Source organism: Rhineura floridana, chromosome 5 (genome assembly GCF_030035675.1).
Source record: "Rhineura floridana isolate rRhiFlo1 chromosome 5, rRhiFlo1.hap2, whole genome shotgun sequence".
In the NCBI taxonomy this organism is placed as follows: Eukaryota; Metazoa; Chordata; class Lepidosauria; order Squamata; family Rhineuridae; genus Rhineura; species Rhineura floridana.
Genome location: NC_084484.1, coordinates 155897050 through 155911017, shown reverse-complemented (window position 1 = coordinate 155911017; position 13968 = coordinate 155897050). Strand labels below are relative to the sequence as shown.

At 41.9% G+C, this 13968-nt stretch overlaps 1 protein-coding gene across 7 annotated transcripts in view; it reads right to left on the bottom strand.

The window, feature by feature from the left end:
• Window positions 1-3375: 3375 nt before the first annotated feature.
• The window catches only part of SPATA13 (spermatogenesis associated 13), a 120328-nt gene continuing 109735 nt past the window's right edge, over window positions 3376-13968 (bottom strand). For all 7 annotated transcript variants that reach the window (XM_061628539.1, XM_061628541.1, XM_061628542.1 and 4 more), the window contains 2 exons: window positions 10954-11028; window positions 3376-10594 (listed from right to left, as the gene is read on the bottom strand). In XM_061628539.1, the coding sequence (XP_061484523.1) occupies window positions 10413-10594; window positions 10954-11028 (257 nt within the window). In that variant the 3' untranslated portion in view covers window positions 3376-10412. The remainder of the gene's footprint in view (window positions 10595-10953; window positions 11029-13968) is intronic.

Sequence of the window (13968 nt, the reverse complement as noted above, 5' to 3'; positions counted from 1 at the left end):
TCTGAAAATTATTACTGATTGTGTCACTGGCCTAACATATTCCCTACAAACGATCCATTCAAAAAAAATTTAACATGGAAAAACTCTCTTCCTGAGGTAATGATTCTCCTCAGATTATTTGTATCAATATTATCACCTTACTGTGTTTTACTCAACCCATTAAGAGTTTGTTTATAACAATGGGATCCTTCTCAGGAACCTTTGGAGAATATACTGCTTAATAATAATTTTTGGGAAGCTGAACACACTCCTTCATCTGTCCTTAGAAAATATGACAGTTTCAGAGATATTTGACCAGTGACTGAAGACTTCAGGAAGGTTCAAAGGCTGACATTTTGCAATTGAAGAGGACAAATTTAATAGAAGATCAAGGCAATTGCTTTTACTCCACCAGAATCTCCTGTGGTGTGATGCATTCTCACTTGCCAGGAAATGGGGACTTTCATTAATCTGCCTAAGAAACAACTGAAACGTACTGTATCACTCTCTAAAGACTTTTGGCATTGCGCAACTTTAAATAATCCTAGATAGAAGAGAGCATTTGCAATGTCTGGGTTCAATGCTTTGCCATGGCAGTTACGGAAAATCGATTTATCAGGGTTCCTTGACATTTGAGAGTTTGTCCTTGAAAAAGTGGCTCAGTTGAAATGCTACCTCATGTTCTTGCATATTGTAATTTTTATAGGCATGCAAGATCCCAATTTATCTCCTCAGTACTTTCTTTGCACTTGGAAAACTCAGATGAATTTTGTTTCAGTTTAATGGCAAGACTCCAACTCTAAACTTACAGAAAATGTAACAAAGTTCCTTGCTGCACCGTCAAACTAGAACACAATTTGTTAAAGAAAAGAGTTCCGAGTCAAAATTGTCTGTATTTTTAAACTATTTTTGATTGAGGATTTTGCATGCATATAGTGTTTTTTCCTGCTGTTGCTGTCCTGATCATCCTATACCTGGGGTAGCCAATGTGGAGCCCTCCAGATGTTTGGAACCACAACTCCCACCAGCCTCCAAATGGTCAGGGATTATGAGAGCTGTAGCCCACATCTGGAGGGCACAAGGTTGGCTATCCCTACCCAGTACTGTTATCTGACATTTATGGTCTGTAGACCAAATAAACTAAACTACTGCTAGTATTTTGGCATCTTGTGGTCACTGTAAACATTACAGGAAGCTTGTTGCACCCCTTCTGGGTGATGTTTCATGCACTATTTCTTGCCCCAAAGAGTTCTTTTCTAGGCTGTCTTTACTGGTCAACAGTAGGGCAAATTAGATGATACATTAAATAAACCAATATATTTGCATATCTCCAATTGCATTTGTTTTTTAAGTCAGTCCTGGTGGGCCCTGATCTGGATCAGGAGTTCAGCAGAAGTTAAATCTGTTGTATCTTCACCTACACCACTTTCCAACTAGGCTGTTATTTGCCCTGAGAGGGAAAATGCTATAGGTATAAACAGCAGTTTTCCAACCACAGTATATGAAGGAAGGGGGCTTAGAAAAATGGCATGGAGGGAAAAGATTAACCCTTCCATCTCTCTCACTACCTAGTAATTTTTTTCTGTGGTTGCCACCTAGTGGCCAAAAAGCAGAAGTGTTTCTTTAGAAAAGTTGGATCTGACTCTAGGCTCGTGCTTTCGGGAGTGGCTCCAAGATGGATGCCAGACTGAGCACTGTATAAAAAAGAAACGAAGCTAGTTGTTTCATCTCACTAGGATAACCTATTTATTTATTTTATTTATTACATTTATACCCCACCTTTCTTTTCATGATAGAAACCCAATGCCACGTACATATGGTTCACAGGCAGTCTCCCAACATCCAGGCACTGACCAGACTTAGTCAGCTTCAGCAGGGTGCTGCCTCTTGTGCCTTCAGACCATTATAGTCCTGACCAAGGTTGAGGGGATGGGGAATGAAATGTTATAATGTATTGAACATATACTATTATGGGCCATAGTTGCTTCATAGCATATTCGCATTTACTTTTGCTGTTCCTCCAGGACCTTTCGCTATCAGTATGCACAGCACAGCAACATGAGCCATTCATTCTTTCTGATGGTGCTCTTGGTCAGCGATAATGGCTATTTGAAGCTTGCCATTCAGGCCACTAGCCATGTACAAAATATAAAGATAGAAGCAGCCCATGCATACACACACAGGTTTAGCAAGCGACATGCAATGATCACACCAAGAAGGGAGGTGGTGTGAAACATCTTATCCTCAGACTGATCAAACAGCTAACCTTTCCGCCCCCTCTCAGTTTGCAGTTATCTCTAAGAAAACCAGACATCAGCTGTAAAAATTGCACTCCCGATTAAGGAAACAGAAGCAGCAGCGACACCAGTTGGGATCTGTCTTGGATCCCAATTGATTTTTATGTACGTGTGGCTGTTTTAAAATGGTTATATAACTGTTTTTATATATGCAATTGCTTTAACTATTTTTAGATATGTAACAGTCATATGTTGCTCGATGGTAAATCACTTCAGGATAACTCATGGGAAGCAATTTATAAGTGAAATCAAATAACAAAAAGATAATTACTACTTCAGTAATTTCCCAAAGGATTTCAAAGCAGCGTGTCCCAGCTGCCTGCCTCTAGCCACACTTGCAGCAAGGGGTGTGGCAGGAATGATCATGATGAAACGCTTGCCAAGCAAGCTCACGCTCCAACAAAGAACTGACAGCAGAAGCCTCTTGACCCCATGGCACCCCCTTATTTCTTGACGGCATACCCTCTTCCCTGTGGGGCACACAGGTGGCTCGGAGAAGCACTGCTTGCCTCCTTTCCTGGACTGGATCAAGAGGGGGAGCAAAGGGCTGGTGGCAGCAAGGGAGGAGGCGTGGTGGGCGGCTTCCTAAAAGATGAAAATGGCACAGCACCCAATGTCCCTCTGATGCCTTCAGCCAAAGTAAAAATCTAGTGTTTGTGTACTCTGTGAAAAGTATTGGCTGAGAGTGTCATGAAGCATTTTTGGTATTCTAAGGAGGCTCACTGAGCCTTTTGAAGTGGCTTTGCCTTATAATGTAGTATCATACAGGGTTAAATGCAGGTAAATTATTTTACAGTATTTCCAGTTAGAGTTTTAACACTTTATTGTTTCTTGGCTGAAAAAATTTAGCAGAGTAAAAGTTGCCTTTTTAAAATGTGAAACTGAGTTTCAGTGGCAGCCTAAAGTAGAAACTGATATGCCTAATTGATGAAGTAATGCAGCCTTCACCTACCTGGTACTCTCTAGTTCAGGGGTTCCCACACTGTGGTCTGTGGACCACCAGTGGTCCCGCATGCTTCATTCAAGTGGTCTCTGGTGTGTCTGTGGATTTGTGGTTGAAGACACAAGATGGCACATCCATTACACTGAATATTCATACTGATTTTAATTGTATTTTTATTGCTTCTTTTATTTCTTAGATCGTATTTTATTGTATTGCAATTTGAACCTGATGGGATTACAACAGGCAGAAAATACATTAAGTGGTCCACCAAGACCCTCAGCAATTTTCAAGTGGTCTGAGGGTGAAAGGTTTGGGAACCACTGCTCTACCTGTATTGGACTATTGACTCTCATCAGATCCAGCCAGAACACCTCTCAAGAGTCAAAAAACACTTTGAGATCACCAGTTTGACAGAGGCTGTTTTCAGCCAAAGATTAGAAGTACATCCCTAACACATTGTGGACCTGGTTTATAGGCCTGCCAAGCAATTGGAATTTGAAATGGCAGGTGATGTGTTTCAGCATTGTTAAGTGGAAGTGTGGTATAATGGTTAAGAGCATTGGGATAGGACCTTGGAGCCCAGGTTCAAATCTCCACTGTGATGAAGACCACTGGATAACCATAGGCCATTCACATTCTTCTTAGTCTAACCTCCCTCACCTTGTTGTTGTGAGGATGAAATAGAAAGAGGGTGAAGAGGCTTATATGCCACTTTGAGCTCCTTGGGGGAAAGGTAGAATAAAAATGGAATAATAAACAAAATAAAAGGGGAAGTTAAGAAACCTAAATGTTAACTAGATGTTTAAAAAACTGACCTGAGTTTGCAAAGCTCACACTCAAACAACAAAGTGATGTTTTTGCTGTCAGATAAATGTCCAAATATTTAAAGCTCACATACAAGATTTTATACACTATGAAAAAAGTCACAAACATTGAAACTGTACAGTGACATTATATGACACAGCTGAGAAATATTAAATTATGCACATTCTGAATCAAAACATGTGGAGTTAGAGCCATGTAAATGGAAAGTACATTTGTAGATTCATTCCCAGAAAATATTTTTGTGAAAGATATAAAACAAGCATATTGGATACAAATAAATCTGGCATTACTTCACAGCAAATACATGTGAAGGTAAAGGGATCCTATACATTATCCTTTAGCTGTCAACAGCCAAGTTTTTTTTCTGAGGCCAGGATCCCTGGCTTGAAACATACGTAGCAGCGCACAGATGTTAAGATGCATAAAAACATATACAGAAGGGGAAAATGTTATAGAACACTTGTTCAAATAAAATACACAGGTAAGTTAAACAAGCAGCCCTAATAGTTACCAATAATTTTAAATCACAGACTCATTTGGAAGGCGTCTTACGTGTGCAAATGCCATACACAGTGAGAAGAGGCAGTTGACAAAAATATATACCACTTTATTATGGCTAAGGTCCTTTGGCTCAAACTCCAAGCTAAAATCTAAAATACATCTTTAAAAAACAACAAAAGAATGCCCCACATGACAAAATGTGAAATTGTTCAGTTAAGCTCCTTCACGTTTGTATATTGAAATGCAAGCCACTGTTAAAACTAGATTATTTGCAAAATGATAAGATGCTAGTAGCAAGCTAGAGAGTTACAAGTCTGGAGCTAGCTTTGTCCAACAGAAACATGGGCAACTGTGCTTTTCTGCCTTTCAAATGTAAAGGCTGAGAGTCTTTTGCACAAAGTCTCTTCCTAAGCTGTGCTTTAGAATTGTGAGGCACCTTTGTACTCAGTGGTCGTATTAGAACATGACAAAATAAATTAAAACTATACAAGAGTTGTAGAAATTAACATTTGGAATTTGTGGGGGGAGGGAAAATATGTGCACTGATATGCAAATTTAAAGTCAGCTATATTATTCAAAAGGATATTAACTTGATGTGGCTCAAGGTAAGCTTATGGTGAGCTGCAGACGCAATATTCTTAAATATATAGCTGATTTCCCCACAAACCTGAGCCAGCAACTAAAGCAGGGATGGGGAACCAGTGGCCCTCCAGACTTCCAAGTCTCATCAGCCTCTGCTACCATGGCCAATGGTCAAGGGATGACAGGAGAGGGAAGTCCAGCAACATTTGGAGAGCTACAGGTGTGTCCCCCCCAAACCTAAAGAGCTACTCAATCAATTCTGCATGCCTGAAAGGTGTTTTGGTCTTGGGTTTCTGTAACAGCAGCCCACTAGGGTGCAATTAGCAAACAACTTTTGAAACTGAAGAGTTGTAAAAATACTTTGTGATAATGAGTTTTTGGTGAAGAGAAAAAAAATAGTAAAAAAAAATCCCACGGTGTGAGACAAGCCCTTGAACTAGTCTGAAATCGCTCTTTGGATTTGAGCTGCACAATTATATTGAATTTCCAGGGTAATTTCAGAGCATCTATCACAAGATCTAAATCGGATTGATTTTTCCAGCCTTCAGATTTTCCAAAATCAGAACATTCTAAACAAATTATTGCCATTAAGATAGCCTCACACTCTGAATATGCTGCAGCCACCACCTTCCTTGTGCAAAACAAAAAGGCTGCCCCCCCCAAAGTGAAGAAATTCATTAAATGAAGCAGTTTTGTGTGCAAGGTATGGTGCATAACATTGTTCCTGAGTAACCTTGATGATTTTTAAAATCCCCCCTTTGTAACATTTGAGAATATCCTGAAAAAATAATATCAGTGCATCTACAAAGAAATCCAAAACCTTTTTTGCTCCATTCCTGTGCTAACACTGCAGTGTTCCCTGGGCGCAATCCTGCATATATCAAGGCGCAAATGGTGAGCCACAGGGATCCATTCTAATCCTCGTATCTATCAAGCTGTCATACTTAGAGGTACACTCCTCAGCCAGGCAATTTCCGTCAATGGGAGGGCCAAACTTATCTAGGAAAATCTGGAGCATCTCTTTGGTTTCTGTCCTCTGCTGTACTAGAAGCCAGGGTCATCCAATGTAGCAAAATGATTCAGGACAGACAAGAGGAAGTACTTCTTCATTCTGTCACAAGGGATTACAGAGATCCATGGAGGATAAGGCTATCAATGGCTACTAGTCACTATGGCTGCATTATCTCCATCAGAGGCAGTATGCCTCTGAATACCAGTTGCTAGGGATCAGAGTGCTATTGCACTCGACCTGCTTGTGAGCTTCCCATTGGTGGGCTTCCCATGGGCATCTGGTTGGCCACTGTGGAAAGCAGGATGCTGGACAAGATAGGCCTTAGACCTGATCCAGCAAGGGTTTTTTATGTTCTATGGATCAGGAGAGGAACTGGAGGGGGAGAAGTGACAGAAGAATGGGAGGGCCTCCTACTGATGCAAATCGCCTGGTTCTAGCAGGAAGTCCACAGCATAGTAGCCGTAGCACATCCCCAAGCAGAATAGACCTCAGTGGGCATCATTCCATACCCTGCTATCTGTACCCACAGGGTAAAGAACTGCAGCTTTGAACAACAGCCAGTCAGTTACATAGGACTAGCATGCCTTGCACAAACTCTTTGTTATCATGGCATTGGCACCTAGACTGAAGCAGGCACAGCCAGGAGGATGGGTCTGTCCTGCCTTGAAGCCTCTCAAGTTTAGGGTTGTATAATGATAAACGTTAAAAGGTTTTAAAAGTGTAATCGACACTAGCACAGGCCATGGTGGCAGACTCCTGTCACTTCGGCGTGCTTGGGGAAACTCTGGGGTTGGGAGAAGTACAAAAAAATCTATTAAAAACCCACAAACCTAAGAGGACAGTCCCCACCCCCCAAAAAATACCCCAGACTGTCCGTTGGAAAAGAAAAATGGACTGGGGCGGGGTTGGGAATGAAAGGCCTTGCTGCATGGCTAGCTGGCTGGCACCCTCCAAACACAATATGCGAATTCATTGCAACTTTTTGTTGCATGTCCCTGTTAAAAATAATTTTGGGGCACATTTTTTGAGTGCGAGTGGAGAAAGGTGAGGTGAGGTCTGTACCTTCAAAAATCAGCTTTTGAATTAAACTGTACAAATCAGATGGCTTATCAGGGCAGTTACCTTTGTCTCCATTGAAATTATTTTTAAAAATGCTTTTAACAACTAAGTAACTGCTGCAAGCAAAATGCCACTCCATACGTAATTCTATATATCTAGTTCTCAACTATGATATTTGAAAAATATATAATTGAAAAGCAAGCAACAAAGTTGACAGCCTGCTGGGCAATCCATTTTAGCACCAGCATCTTTTTCATCATTGCTCAGCAATGTACAGAAGGCGTATCTAATATGTCTGCTTTTAAAAGCTACCACTTCCATTTACAAATGTTTGTTAGTAAAAGATCATTTTCAAGAACATGAAAAATGCAGGTGCAAGAACTTAGCTTAACGAGAACTGTGCCAAAAAGCCTTTGTTTCCTCCTAACAGTTTATTATTTATTTGTTTATGAGATTTATATCCCGCCCTTCCTCCCAGAAGGAACCCAGGGCGGCTCTCCATCAACAGTTCTCCATCAATTAATGAGAAAAGAAATTACATTCAAAAATTATCACTGAAGAAGAGCGAAAATATATGGTGAAATTATTGGGGTGGCAAGGGTTGCAGAGGTTTTGTTGTGCTTACCTCACTTTTGAGGTGACCGAAGGGTGTTTGTGTTTTCTTTAATTCTTCTAATCGTCTCACTAATTATCTACACTCTGCAGCCTTCCAATGTGCCCATACTTCAATTAAAACCCAGGGGAAGAATTCACAAGCAAACTCCTCTCATGGGACTCTTTCAGGTTACAAAGTGCAGGCAGCTGGGGAGGCTGGAGAGCACTGGATAAATATTTTACTGAAAAATGCCCACTACCCTCAACCAGTTTGCTACAATAAGATCAGCTCAAAAACACACAAATTCTAAAGTGCCCCAAGAGTGAGGCAGAAAAATGGAAGGCTCTTCCATAAGGGAAGAATTGTTTAAAGAAACTAGAGGACAGTTTTCAGCACAGCACTAATTTTAACAGATCTAATTCACTGGACAACACATCTATGAAGATGGGTCATCTGTAAGCATTTGTATCCTAACAGATAAGGCTTTTCTTGTCTGTTGTAGAAGCTGCCACTCGAGTTAATAACTTTTTAAAAAACAATACACATCATGCCAAACTTCTCAACCTTTTAGTCTTGCTGAGTTCAGTGAGTAAGTTTTAAACATTCCCACTGAAATCAATGGGGTTTAAAGGTGTTGCACTTTGGCTGGAGTCTATCCTCTGCGTGTTAGTGAGTGTGTGTGGGGGGGGGGAGAGGGAGAGAGAGAATGAATGAAGAGCCCACATCTACTCAGATGTAAATCCCAGTGATTTCAATGTGATTTATTTTCTAGTAAAGATGTTTAGGATTGTAACCAAAGTCTTCTTTTATATTTCACCATGTGATTAAGAAGTTTGGCTGTAGCCCATTGTCCTTCATATAGTTTAACATATTAACCAAAAAAGGGAGGGGGAAGTAAGTTGTCTTCACAGTTAAAAAAAATCCTGAATCTACCTTTATTATAAGAGAACATTCCTGGTTATTAGCATAACTTTTATTCTTGAAATCATCTCACCAATGGTCTGCATGCTGCAGCCTTCCCAGGTGACCCTGATTCAATTAAAGCTCAGGGGAAGGCAGTTGGATGCAATCTGTGTATCTTTTGGCAACCAGTTTTGAAATGGAGCCTGTTGTCCCATTTTATCCTGTTGATAATGCAACATTGCCCTAAGTATTAATATATGACCAATGAGAGGGGAACATAGTAGTGTGTGCCATAAACATTAATTTATGACCAGTTTCTCAGGGTAGAATATACTGTTAACACTAAATTAAAAACAGTTTCATTTTCATAGAACAGAATGGAGCAAATAAAACAAGGAAATATTTTAATATTCCATAAATAGGCCACAATTCAATTGAGTTTTAATTAAAGGTCATTTCTGATGTCACCAGGTGATCCCCAGTGTAGGATCATTGGGACTGCGAAGAAACAATCCCTAAAGAACGCTCTTGCTTGACTGATATAGACAAGAATAACGAAATCAAACTCTATTTTGGAAGTCTTCTGAAGGCTTTCTAGGAATTGCACAAACCAGATGGAATGTTTATATATTTATGGCAGGGGTGAGGGATCCTGTGGCCCTCTAAATGTTGTAAGACTTTCAACTTCCATGAGCCCCAGCCAGCATGGACAGTGGTCAGGGATGATGGAAGCTGGAGGACCACAGATTCCCCACCCAATTTACAGGAGAGCGTGACAAAAACCTCTCAAGTAAATTGTCTCTTGGATTTCTGTTACTTTGTGCAATTCCTGTTTGTTTAGTTGCATTAGCGCCATTAAGAACAGAGAACACTTCAGCTTTTCATAGCGTAAAAAGCAGACATACTGGAAATCACAGAGGCAATTTTCACAGGCTAAAACAGTTGCAGGTAACAAAATAAAATGAAACCAGTTTCTTGAAGTGCATTCAATGCATGCAGCAAAGTACCTCTTTTGGTAAGAATCAACCCAAGACACATCGGGTTCTTCCTTCATCATTCGCAACTGCATGTAAAAATGCATGTTTGTTTGTTTGTCACCAAGGAAATATTTTCTCCCATTTTTGCCAGGAAGGTGCTAAGGCCTTGCAGAAGTCCTACTCCTACTTGGGTTAAATTAATAGGAAAAAGACGGCAAACAAAGACAAATAGGAAGGATTGAGGCTCAGCAGTTCTTGCAGTAGCGGCAAGCCTGATTGCAAGAGATCCACTCGCCTGCTTGGTGTTCACAGAGGACACTTCTTTTTGCCAACATGCTGCGTGGTGGTGGGAAATACTTTCCTTCCTATTTTAAAGTTTGGCCATAAATTCATTATTAAGACAGGCAAAATGACCTAGAGATTTTAACATTCCTTTGGTACAAGTACAACATAAACCTTATGCCACTATTTAAGTGTAGAGCCATTTGCCCTTGTGACCAAGTGGCGGGTTTCTCATCAGCAACATTTATTGACACTGGCCAGTGTTTGCTTCAGATCACACCACAGCTTTCTCCAGTAAACCGCCGGCATGTCATCCTCCTCAAAGAAGGTTATGATCGCAGGTTAGGAGGATTTGGACTCCTTCCCTCCAGAACAGAATCCAGAGTTTTCCATTCTTTGCTGGCAAGTGGCTCTTCTTCACCACACAGCCTTCTATCGCCCAGGGACCTTCAGCCACTCATTTCTTGAATGGGGTCAGTTTGTTAAACGTGTGCCAGAAAAGCGAGGGCTTTCGTTTCGGTTCTGCCAGGGCAAAGACCTGCTGTTGTGGAATGCTAGTGGGCACTGTGATGTGACGCTGGTGGATAGGATGTAAACTCTGGTGAGGGGGTGGCACTGGGCACCCACTATAGCTGACACCTGTAGAAAGAAAGCATGGAGAACAAGTGTGAGACTAATATATGGGGAGAAAGACTAAAATGGTATAAAGGGTTCACAGTTTAGGGCCAGTCTGTGCAAAGACATTTGGCTCTGCATCCAAGCTATCCTCAATCTCTACACACGTATACACGTGTAGGTAAATTTTACATGCAAACTGCCACAGTTACAGCTGGCAGCTATTCCAGGCACTGAAAGCATGGGGACTGCTGTCACCTGGATCTATAATTGTCTGGTTCATGCATTACTAACTTCCCCACCATGCCCAAGAAAAGCCAGGACTCCTCAGTGAAGGAGGAAGGATCTTGTGTGAGTCAGGGGGAGGGTAGGAAAAGAGTCACCTTTCATCTTTCCATGTCTTGACTTGCGTGCGTTTTGCATGGCTTGTTTCTTTTGATTTTCTGAGATCTCCATTCCTACATTTGGAGGGTAGATGATTTACCTTTAAACACTGTTTCAAAGATTTGATTGCAGACAATTTTAAAACCAAAAATCAGTTAAAATGTCATATAATAATGGTTAAGTTATTTAATGGTGCAATTCAAAGGAGCCACAGCTCAATGGTAGAGCATCTGCTTTGCATACAGAAGGTCCCAGGTTCAATCCCTGGCATCTCCAGGCAGGGCTGGAAAATATTCCTGGCTGCTGCCAGTCAGCATAGAGCCGGCCTGTCCCAACCTTGGGGCCCCAGTTGTTGTTAGACTACCACTCTCATCATCCCTGTCCACAGGCCATGCTGGCTGGGAATGATGGGAGTTGTAGGCCAACAATATCTATAGGGACAACTTTGAGGGAAGTTGCTTTAAAGGACATTTAGAGGCTGGGACAACACTGAGCTAAATGGACCAATGATCTGAGTCAGTGTAAGATATCTTCTAATGTTCACATGCAGAAGCTCCCAGGTTCAACTCCCAGCATCTCCCGCTAAATGGATTGGGCGGTAGTGCTGGTGCTGCTTAATTCTATGCATTTCTACATGGACTTCAAAACCTTCACCACAATATGGAACAGCAGAATCACCAAAACTGATCCTCTTATAGAAGTGTTGCAAATGATTTCTTTCTGAACTGAGTTTTTTTTGGGGGGATGGGGAAGAGTGACTAGCTTTTGGAGTCCACACTTTTAACTGGGAATAAGGTTTTTGTAAATATTCCATTTATCTTCACTATTATATTATGATGTTTCTGAGGTAGACTAAAGGGGCTTCATGTGCTCAAAAATCCTCTATGTGGAATGCCATTATGAATGGCAACTGCACGGAGAAGTGTTGTACAAGCAGCAGGTATGACCATATGGACAAGTGCTCTTGCACGTGTCCACACAAACCATCCACAGGAGCAGATCAGCTGAAAATGGGCCATTGCGCTTAAGTGAATGGCTACTGGGAAGTGTCACTTATCAGTGAGGTTGTTGCCAATTCTTCCCCCATGCCTACAATTTTAGAGCTTATGAAATGGGATTGCTGGTTAGTTAGCTTAAGATAACCCACCAGAGCTTGAAAGCTATTAATTTTTACAGCAAATTCAATTTGGGAGGGTGAGAGTTGGCCCTGTCTCTGCTCTAAAGCCTGTCTCCACAATACATGTCTGTGTAATAATAGCACTAATGGTTAGCATTTGTATAGCACTTTCAAGAAAGCAAAGTGCTTCACATGCATTATGTAGCTGTAAGTCATTACAACAGCATTGTCAGCTAAGTTAGTATTGTTATCCCCCATATTTCAGATCTGGGGTGGGGGGAGGATGAGAGAGAGTGGCTTACCTAAGGCCACTTTGTGAGTTCATGGCAGAGGAGAAATCTAGGGCTGGTTCACATGAAGATTTAATGCGAGATGGGTGCCACCTTTCACCCCCATTTAATTTGCACAGTTTACATGACGTTGCAAAGAAAGGGAATGTGTGGCTGCTTTTCCCTTTAAATCTGAATCAAAGCAACCCGCTGAAAATGCAGTAAGTGAAGAAAAAACCATCTCTGATTCACTGCACTCCTCCCATGTAGGCTCTTTCCTCCGATGTTTTTTGCTGGGGTTGGATTGTCACTTCAGATACTCCCCTTTCTCCACCCACGAAACTCTCCACAAGTGTCATTTTGCTTCCAGAGCCTTAAACAAGGCACTTCGGACTGCTCTGTCCTCCTGTATTTGCTACAGCCTTCCTTCCCCTTCCCCTTTCCCCGTTAAGTTCTTTCTCTCTCCTCGCTCCTTCAAACCATCAAGAAGGAACACACACACACACACACACACACACACACACACACACACACACAGAGCTTGTTTTTTTTAAAAAAGGGTTTTACTGATCAAATCAGTTTTCTCTCAGTTGCACCCCCACCAGCTTCTGCAGGGAGAGAAGCGCAATTGACAAGAAACAATGAAACCCACAAAAAAACCTTCCCTTCTCTATTAGCAAGATCAATACTCCAGAGAGACAAAGCATGTGAAATAGGGGGTGGGAAGTCAATGTGACAGAAGTCCCCCCACCTACATTTTTTTAAAAAGAGTTTCCTGATCACATCAGTTTTCTGTCAATTGCACCCCACCCTCTCTGGCTTCTGCCCAGAGCGGTGCAATTGGCAAACAATGAAACTGACAAAAAAACACCTTCCCTTCTCTATTAGCAAGATCAATACTCTGGAGGGACTAAGCATGTAAAACAGGGGACAGGAGCACAAAACAGTGACATGAATCCTTCCCAGAGGAACACCAACTAGTGTGAATGGAAAACAGTGGATGTGAAGCTGTAAACTGTGAACCTTGCAGATCTATCTTGATGACAACAGCTGTGTCTTTAATTCCAAGTTCAGCTCCTGTGTGAATGAGCCCTTAAACTGGGGGTTTGTTGTCTCTTAGCCACTACACTGAACCAGTGCGAGGAGCAGCGGAGGCTAGTGCACTGTGGGGCAGGCAAGGTGGAAAGCAGGGAGGCCAACAGTAGGTGGAGCCATAGCCAATGGCAGGCAGAGCCAACTAGTTCTAAATTTGAGCCCATCCTCCTCCCTGCTGAGTTCTACCAGGGCAACTCTGAGATTAAGGAGGAGGGCCACCCCCTGGGCTGGTTATAGTAGGAAGGCAACCAGGTGAGGGCAGGCTGAGGTTGGTGGGGAAGCACCCCATTCCCCCTAACAGACCAGCCTCCACTGTCAAGGAGCAGTGTAAAAGGCAGGCAGACACAGGAACAACCAAATGGACATCTTCTGTTACTCTTGGTCATGTCTCTAAAGCAGCTTTATCGCTGTTTCATCAGTAGACAGGGAGGATTCCCACATCACCACCAAATCATTTTCTTGAGCAGATCTGGGAAGGCAGGAAATGGGTCAGGTGATGATGAGTTATGCTTATTGTGCAGCTTTTCCCATAT